The sequence below is a fragment of the Chrysochloris asiatica genome, unplaced genomic scaffold (assembly GCF_000296735.1).
Source record: "Chrysochloris asiatica unplaced genomic scaffold, ChrAsi1.0 scaffold00383, whole genome shotgun sequence".
NCBI lineage: Eukaryota > Metazoa > Chordata > Mammalia > Afrosoricida > Chrysochloridae > Chrysochloris > Chrysochloris asiatica.
In genome coordinates this window covers 927,886-936,835 of record NW_006408901.1, presented here as the reverse complement: position 1 = coordinate 936,835, position 8,950 = coordinate 927,886, and the positions used below count along the sequence as shown (strand labels likewise).

The following is an 8,950-nucleotide window of genomic DNA, read 5'->3' as shown; positions in this document are numbered from 1 at the left end:
TCAGGACTACTGGAATAGGCTAGGGGTGTGTTTATTTATAGTAGATAGAGTGAGACATGGATTTAAGTTGCTAATAAAAGATAGATAACCCGTGTATTGAAAGAGTTGTTATTTCCCATTGATTATCTACTAATAACAATTGTGGAAATTATTGATGCATACCAGGATCTGCTTCTGGGTTCTTATCCTGTTTTAGAGACCCGTTTTGTCTCGTGTGAATACCAGAATATTTAAATCACTGTGGCGTTAAATACGTTTTAATATCTGATAGGGCCAGTTTCTGCGCATTGCACATTTTTTTTCTCTTCAGGAACATGCTTGGGCCCCCGGCAGGGGGCGGGGTCGTGCCTCCTCCGCAGCTCTGGTTCCAGCAGAGCCTCACGGACGCAGAGATGGAAATCCCCAGGTTGCTCACAAATCGCAGGACACTACAAGGCGATTATGGCAGCAGCGACCCTGCAGGAAGCCAGGTGCATGGAGGGCCTGATCCGCGAATTTGCCAGCCCCCCGCGCGCCGCCTGCTACCGCTCCGGGGGCCCCAAGATGGCGGTCCTGGGCTGCAACGCAAGCAGGCCCAAGCAGTCTCACAGGGCCCGGGCCCGAGCCCGCTGGCGCCGAAGACCGATCACGCTGGTTGTGGCGACGACTTCTTCCTAGTGCTGCTAGACCCGGTGGGTGGCGACGTGGAGACCGCAGGTGTCGGCCAGGTCGCAGGGCCCGTGTGGAGGGAGGAGGCCGCGCCGGGCCCGCGACTCCAGGGGCGAGAGTGCGGCGCAAACCATGCAGGCCGTCCTGAGCTGGATCCCTGCTGCTCGTCCTCAAGTCCTGTCGGGTCTCAGATTCCTGCTCCAAGCCCCAGCTCCACCATTGCCTTTGCTGGCACCGTCACCATTCACAACCAAGACCTGCTGTTGCGCTTTGAGAACGGGGTCCTCACCCTGGCCACGCCCCCGCCTCCCGCTTGGGAATCTGGGGAAATCATCATCAAGCAGACTGGGGAGCCACACACCAGGCAGTACTTAAACTGCCCTGAGCTGCCGCCTGACCTCTTGCTGGCAGAGTCACAGGAACCCGAGCCTATTCAGGCGCCTGAGGAAAAAGCGGTGGTTTCTGTAGCCCCTGAGGGCCTCCACGGGCCACTGGGCCTGAGCTCAAGCATGATGCTCTATGTGTGCCCTGAGGCACAGTGTGGGCAGACCTTCACCAAGAAGCACCAACTGAAAGTGCACCTGCTGACACACAGCAGCAGTCAGGGTCAGAGGCCCTTCAAGTGCCCCCTGAGCGGTTGTGGTTGGACCTTCACCACCTCCTACAAACTCAAGCGACACCTGCAGTCCCACGACAAACTGAGGCCCTTCAGATGCCCTGTGGAGGGCTGTGGCAAGAGTTTCACCACAGTTTACAACCTCAAGGCTCATATGAAAGGCCATGAGCAGGAGAACTCATTCAAGTGCGAGGTGTGTGAGGAGAGCTTCCCCACACAGACCAAACTCAGCGTCCACCAGCGCAGTCACTTTGAACCTGAGAGGCCCTACCAGTGCGCGTTTTCCGGTTGCAAGAAGACATTTATCACAGTGAGTGCCCTGTTTTCACATAACCGCGCCCATTTCAGGGAACAGGAACTCTTTTCCTGCTCTTTTCCTGGCTGCAGCAAGCAATATGACAAGGCCTGTAGGCTGAAAATTCATCTTCGGAGCCACACCGGTGAGAGACCTTTCCTTTGTGACTTTGATGGCTGTGGCTGGAACTTCACCAGCATGTCCAAGCTCTTAAGGCACAAAAGGAAACACGAGGATGACCGGAGGTTCACATGCCCTGTGCAAGGCTGTGGGAAATCATTCACCAGGGCCGAGCATCTAAAAGGTCACAGCATAACCCACTTGGGCACAAAGCCTTTTGTGTGCCCCGTGGAAGGCTGTTGTGCCAGGTTCTCTGCTCGCAGTAGTCTCTACATTCACTCCAAGAAGCATCTGCAGGATGTAGACACTTGGAAAAGCCATTGCCCAGTCTCTGCTTGTAATAGACTCTTCACATCCAAGCACAGTATGAGGACCCACATGGCCAAAAGGCATAACCTTGGTCAGGATCTCTTAGCTCAGCTAGAAGCTTCGAATTCTCTTACACCCAGCAATGAACTTACCAACCAGGGACAGAGCGATCTTAGTGATGCAGACCTAGTGTCTCTCTTTTCTGATGTGTCTGGCAATAGTTCTGCCACAATATTGGATTCAGCCATGGTGAACTCTGGAATCTTGACTATTGATGTATCTTCTGTGAGTTCAACTCTTGTAGGGAACCCCCTTCATAATAATAATAATTCCTTAGGGCAAACCGTGGACCCTCGGGCCTTGGTGACCAATAGTGACCTTCCTCAAAGTCTGGATACCTCTCTCTTTTTTGGAACAACGGCCTCAGGTTTTCAGCAGAGCACCTTAGATATGGATGATGTCCCAAATATAAGTGCAGGGCCATTGGGGTCTCTGGGCTGTTTGTCTATAAAGAACTCAAGTCAAGAGCCCCAAGCTCTGACCCCCAGTAATAAGTTAACAGTGGACACAGATACTCTGACTCCTTCAAGCGCCCTTTGTGATAACAATGTCTCAGAACTACTGGCGCCAACTAAAGTGGAATGGAACGGACATTCTGACCCTGACTTCTTTGAACGGGAGGAAGAAACCCCATTTGGGCTCTCCAGTCCAGTAGGAAACCCTGGTTCTCAGAGAGAAACAGACCTTATCACAGTAACTGGCAGCTCATTTTTGGTATGAATTCTATTCATTCATCATCCCCTGGCTTACTCCCATTACATTCAGTTTTGAGGGTATTCTGGACTAAATGTTTAAACAGTCATTTCTTATTGGTTTGCAAAAGAATAGATCCTTGGACTACAAATAAGTGATTTCAATTCTGATCTTCAGGGTGGAATTGACAGATTTTGTGACGTTGAGCAAGTAACTTAATCCATCTGAGCCTTAATTTTCCTTAGTTATAAAATGAGGAGCTTTACAGTGATTGTTTACAAGGCCCTTTACAGCTCTGTGATTCCATGAAAATGTTTATTCCCTTGAAAGTAATTAGGACATTTTTTTCCCCTTACAAATATTTCAAATGTATCCAGCTTCAACAATTATCAATTCATGAACATTTTTTTTTTAGTTACACCCCACTCACTGCCTCTCTTCCAGTATTATTTTGAAGCAAATACCAAGAATCACATTATTATATTAATAAGTATTTAGTATAATTCTCTAAAAGCTATGGGCTTTTTTGAAGTACAACTGCAATTAACTTACCATATTTAAAGTTAATAGTAATTTTAAACATCAACAAATATTCAAGCAGGGTTTAAATTTCTAATTGTCTTACAAATGGCATTTGTTTTAATGATTTTTATATCCATGATTTTTACAAATCTTTGAGTGCTTATTAAGTCTTGTTGTTGTTGTTGTTGTTATGTGCCGTGGAGTCGGTTCCCCTTTTATTGATTTTTTCCCTATAAATTTCATTTGTTGAAGAAATGGATTTGTGTCTTTTGTCACACAGTTCAAGTTGTGCAGATTGCATCCCTGTTCCTCTACCCTCTATTTTCTCAAACTGATAGTTTGATATAGAGGCTTGATAAGATTAAAATAGCATTGTTGGGGAGTACTTTCATTGTTGGGAGAAAGAATATTTTGTAGATGGTGTTGTGTTTATTTTAAGTTTCACATAATATCTGGTTTTCTCTTTTTGTGATATTAGCAGCTGATGATACATTATTACCTATGTTTCTGATGTGATGAATTGTCCTTATAGAGTTACTAATCATCAGGGGAGGAAGAAATGCTGTTTAGGGCATTTATTGAAGTGTAATGGGTCGGAACCGACTCCACGGCACTTAACAACAACAACAACAATGGAAATATATTATTCACTACCAACACATTTCTTAACAAGTAGTAGTGCTAACAAGAAAAGAAACCCAAAACTATGTGTTGGCTGTTTTCACTGTTTATCTTTCTAGTGTCTTGTCTTTTGATGAAGGGAGGCCGTGGTGGTGGTGGTATAGAAAATGCCAGTCAGGATTTCTAGTTAAATCAGAGCTAGACTCAAATTTGAGCTCTGTAGTATTGAGTAAATGAACTTTGAATAAATTAGTCTCACTGAATTTTCATTTTCTAGCTGTGAAATGCTCATAGCAATGCACACACACAGCTAGCATACCTTAGACTTTTCATCTTTTTCAGTTTTTCATATGTAAGAGGAAAATATATGCTTTGGAATTTTTTATGAATTTATATAATTTTTTAACCCTTTCAGTCCTTTCTGCTTTAAGGGACTAATATTTTTTTGTTGTTAATTGCCATAGGATCATTTAATTCTATCCGTGTGCAAACAATGAAACTTCATTAGAGTTAGAGTGAAACATGAAAGTGAATCTCTTTTTTTCTTTCCACTGAATAATCTACCCCCAAAAATTGCTGCAAGGAAATGCTAGGAGTTCTGACATTGCCCATATGTATATCTGCATACCTCTCCTTTTGATGAGTTTGTCACTATCTTAGCTCTCCTTTCAAAGTCAGGCTTCACTATGACTATGGAGCCTTACTTTGTATGAAAATCTTTGATAGTGGAGCTCATGGTTTGCTCTTTCCAGAACTGGAAAGAAAGATTGAATTTAAATATTGTGCAAATAATTTTTGTCATACATGAGTGTAGCACTTCGTAGTTTGTGGAGCATCTTCATAGCTGATACTCATTTGTTATTCAGAACAACCCTGTGTTATAGTTTTGGAAAGTCTATCCTATGATTCATATAGTTTAGCCAACTCACATTCCAACTGGGTTTTGGCTAGCAACAACATTTTGTATATAGCTTAAAGCAAGGAGGAAAATATCTTTTCAACTTTCCCACTGCACCCATTTAACTTTTGTGATTCATTCTTATAATTACTAGTAGTTGCTGTTTTCTGTTTTAATTGGTTTCTGTTACCTTCTGCTTACTTTCCCAACAGTCCTTTCCCTTACATATACATTCCAAATCCTTGTTATATCTTTTGTTTTTAAGTGTTTAATAGATAGTTTCTTTCCTGCCACTGTTTTCATTGCCTGTTTGCTTCCAGTGATGACATATGCTAAGCATGTACTATAAGTGTATGTATAATACTATAGGTATGTGTACAAGAAGATGTTATTTTCTGAGCTTACATGATGCTATGTGTATATATGACTCATATTATAGAGATTATTTTATGTACTCTTCAAGTAAGAAGTGGATTTCTGTTTTCTCTATTTACATTTTAAAAAAAGTTTTGTCAAGGAATTCTGCTTATTTGCTCTAACAATTTGCTCTCTTATTTGCTCTAACAAGTATTAGACAAGTAGTGTTTGCATGTGGAGTCTGTGGATGACAGTTATTGTAGAATTTTGGCAGTTCATTAAAATTTTTCCACTTCAAAATGTTTTTGCATGTTGTTTGTTTGCAGGTATACATACACTGACACACCTATTTTTAAGTGATTGTGTTCATTTAGTTAAAAAGCAAAAAGTAGATATACATTTGTAAATTTCAGAAATGCTCTGAATTTAATAGTATCTATCCATTCAACAGCTATTCTTCTTCTCATTGGAAATATTTGTACTCAAAAGTGCATTTTAAAATATATTGTCATTTACTGAGGTCTTTTAAACAGACCACTATTTTTTGTGTCCTACAGATAAGTATGTCAAGTATTGAGATGAATACACAAGTCTCAAACATCAAATAAATTATTTAAACATGAAGGGAATTTAATATTTGTGACTTCATTTATTTAATGTCTTAAACCAACTTAATCTGAATTAAAACAAAACAAACGTCATAAACTATATAATGTTTTACTCATTCCTGGAATTTTCAAAGGACATTTTGTCCTTTTTTAAAGGACAATTTACTGCTTTCCAAATAAAAATTTTTATTTGCCTATTTGCTCACAGAGTTTCATTATGAAAACTTGTTGAAATGATTTTTCTTTCAACATCATTTTTTTATCACAATAATGGAGTGTTCTTTATACTTCCAAGGTAAGAAGCTTAATTTCTGTTGGTGATGCATAAAGTTGCTATCTTTCCTTTTGAATAATGGTACATGTTTTTTGTTTGTTTGTTTGTTTTTAAGGTTTTTATTGTGGATTGAGTGAAAGTTTTCAGGGCACATCATTGGTTTCACATTCAAACATTCATATACCTTGTTTCATTACATTGATTATAATCCCTTCCACATACCATCAGTTAACAGAGTTTCTCTCTATCCTCTTTAGCTTTTTTTGGGGGGGAGGGAACTTTGCCTTTTTGGAATTTACAGTCTCGACTTTTAGGGAATGGTACATGTTTTAATATAATTTTATTTCCTTTCTGTTTCTCTTCAGTGATTGGTTGATTTTAAAAAATTACCAATTGAAAGCACAATAACATTCATAATACTTTGAAAAAAATATGCTTCTAGGGGTTCTATTAATTACTTTAGTTGCAAGTTCAAAATATATTAGACTTTAAATTATTACCAATTAGTATAATTGATATAAATAAAAAAAACTTGAATAGTAGGAGTGAAATATAGATAGCTGTTGAAATTTATTTGTCTCTGTGACATAAACTCTTTGTGAAATTATCCAGGAAGCAAGAGAAGGCAATTTGTTAGGTAGAAATGCCACTATTTTTGTTTCAAATCAACAAGTGTTTCCTGAGAATCATTGAGCGAAACATAGCATAATATATTGGGGATTTTATGAGAAGAGGACTATGTAACCCTGAACTCTAAAGAGATCACAGTTAATGGGATGAGATATAATATGTAATTGTAGAACAATAACAGAAAATTATTAATTTACTATCAAGATGACTCAGAGGTGAGAAAACAGTAAGAATAATGACTTTATTGTAAGCATATATAAGAGTTAGTCATGATGGTCAGATAATGAAAATGCTGTTTTAGAAAATTTCATGTAATGGAAGTGTACATGTGGATTAGATGGGAGTTACTGGTATAGGTAAATCATTGAGGAAGCTAATTAGCAATCTAGGTTTGTTATAAAGCTTAAAGCCTGGAGTAAAGTGGTGTCTATGGAAATGGAATAGACAAGGCAGATACTGGAGATATTTTCAGATAAAGGATGGATTATAACCAAGTACCTCACTGGGAAAAAAATGTATATATGTTTATTATATACATATATAATAATAGAAAAATAAATCAAGAATGATAACTTGTATTTCTTTGGAGACTATAATAATCACATACTGACAAAATGAGAGACGTTAAGAACAGAGTTTTTTAAAGTTATTTAGAGGTTTTTTAATGCTTTTATTGTGAACTGAGTGATAGTTTACATGGCAGAACATCTATTTTGCACTCAACCAATCGAATTTTGTTTCATTGCAATGATTATAATCCCCTGCATGCACCATTGCTTAACTGTATTTGCTTCTGTTCCCATTTTCTTTTCCTTTTTTTAGTGTGCACAGAAAGACACAGGAATATCTAATGTTTAAGGGACTGGCCAGTCACTGGTGAAGGATATCATGTTTGGTAAGGTGGAGGGTCAGAGAAAAAGAGGAAGATCCCCCAGCGAGATGGATTGGCAATATGGCAGCATCAGTGGGCTCAAGCGTGACAACAATTGTAAGGTTGGGCCAGGACCGGGCAGTGTTTCATTCTATTGTGCATAGGGTCGCTATGAGTCTGTATCTACTGGATGGCACCTAACAACAACAACAAACAACCAAAGGGCACATTTTACATGCCAGCCTCCTGTCTGCCAGCCCACAGCCTTTCTAGTTCCATGAGTCTAGAGTCCTCAGCTACTCTCTCTCTCTTCCCGCTTCTCTGGTAACGCTGTTTCTTGAACAGAGTTCTTTTTGAGAATGAATATATAAATGGAAATTGTGTTAAATGAAAATTGATTAATCATAGTTATCCCTACATAATATGTACATATTTTGATTTATTCAGTTTCCAGAAAACAGCAGAGGATCACTTCCTCTTTCTTGGTTCCCTGAGGCATGCACAAAGCTACATATAGAGTTCAGATCCTTTTATTTAGTGCTGTCAAGTCAGTGCCTACTCATAACCCTGCATAGGATTTTCCTAGGAACAACTGGTGGATTTCACCTCCAACCATATGGCTAGAAGTTCAGTGCTTATCCTACAATGCCACAAATAAGTGGCAGCACACTTCATTTTTCTGAAAAAATAATTATAATAAGGACATTATTTTGAAGACCATTTTATTAGATTAGCACACTGTCTGGAAGGAAGGTGATGCATTTCTTTAGTTTTCTATGTCCAGTTTTTGCACAAATCTGTCTGAGTCTGAAATCTGTTTTGTTGTTCTTGTTGTTACAGTGTATTGTTTGATCATAATACATACCAATATTAGCTCCATTTCCACATTCTTTTTGTTTCTTTTTTTTGTTCTTTGATTCAAACCATTGATCTTCAAGACTATTTGTGAAATTCTATTTAGTACTTTTACTAGAATATTTGTAATACTTTGGTTAAATGCTGAATCAGAATGAACACTTTGCTTTGTTTATTTGTTGTTTCTTATCCAAAGCATATATTTGGTAAAAAATAATTTTGATGCTGTTTTATTGCTAGGGTTGTCAAGTCGGCATCTATTCATTAGGTCCTGGGTCATCATAATCATCTCTAGGTTTTATAGCCCATTATTGTATTCATTATGTAAAGCCGTTTCATTAATTTTCTCCCTCTTTTTGCTGACCCTGTATTTTATTTATTTATTTTATTGGAAACAAGTCTTTATTAAGTAACTTTTAATATCAGAAAAATTAAACTTATAATTCTCTTTAGAGCAAATATATAATATCAGTGCTTTGGCCATCTTAAGTTAAAGGCCCTTTATCATAAAATATATGGTTTTTAAACTTTACTCAAATTGAATTTATAATCCCTATGACTTCCCTACATATA

General features: G+C 38.7%; 1 protein-coding gene across 1 annotated transcript; it reads left to right on the top strand.

Annotated features, from left to right (window-relative positions):
- Positions 1-392: 392 nt before the first annotated feature.
- LOC102813794 (zinc finger X-linked protein ZXDB-like) lies at positions 393-2,925 on the top strand. Its single transcript, XM_006876499.1, has one exon. It carries the CDS (start codon positions 393-395, stop codon positions 2,766-2,768), a length of 2,376 nt encoding a protein of 791 aa, XP_006876561.1. The 3' UTR covers positions 2,769-2,925.
- The last annotated feature ends 6,025 nt before the right edge of the window (positions 2,926-8,950 follow it).

Bases quoted from the DNA above. Each gene is read 5' to 3' on its own strand.
- LOC102813794 (XM_006876499.1), top strand. From the start codon at position 393: ATGGAAATCCCCAGGTTGCTCACAAATCGCAGGACACTACAAGGCGAT.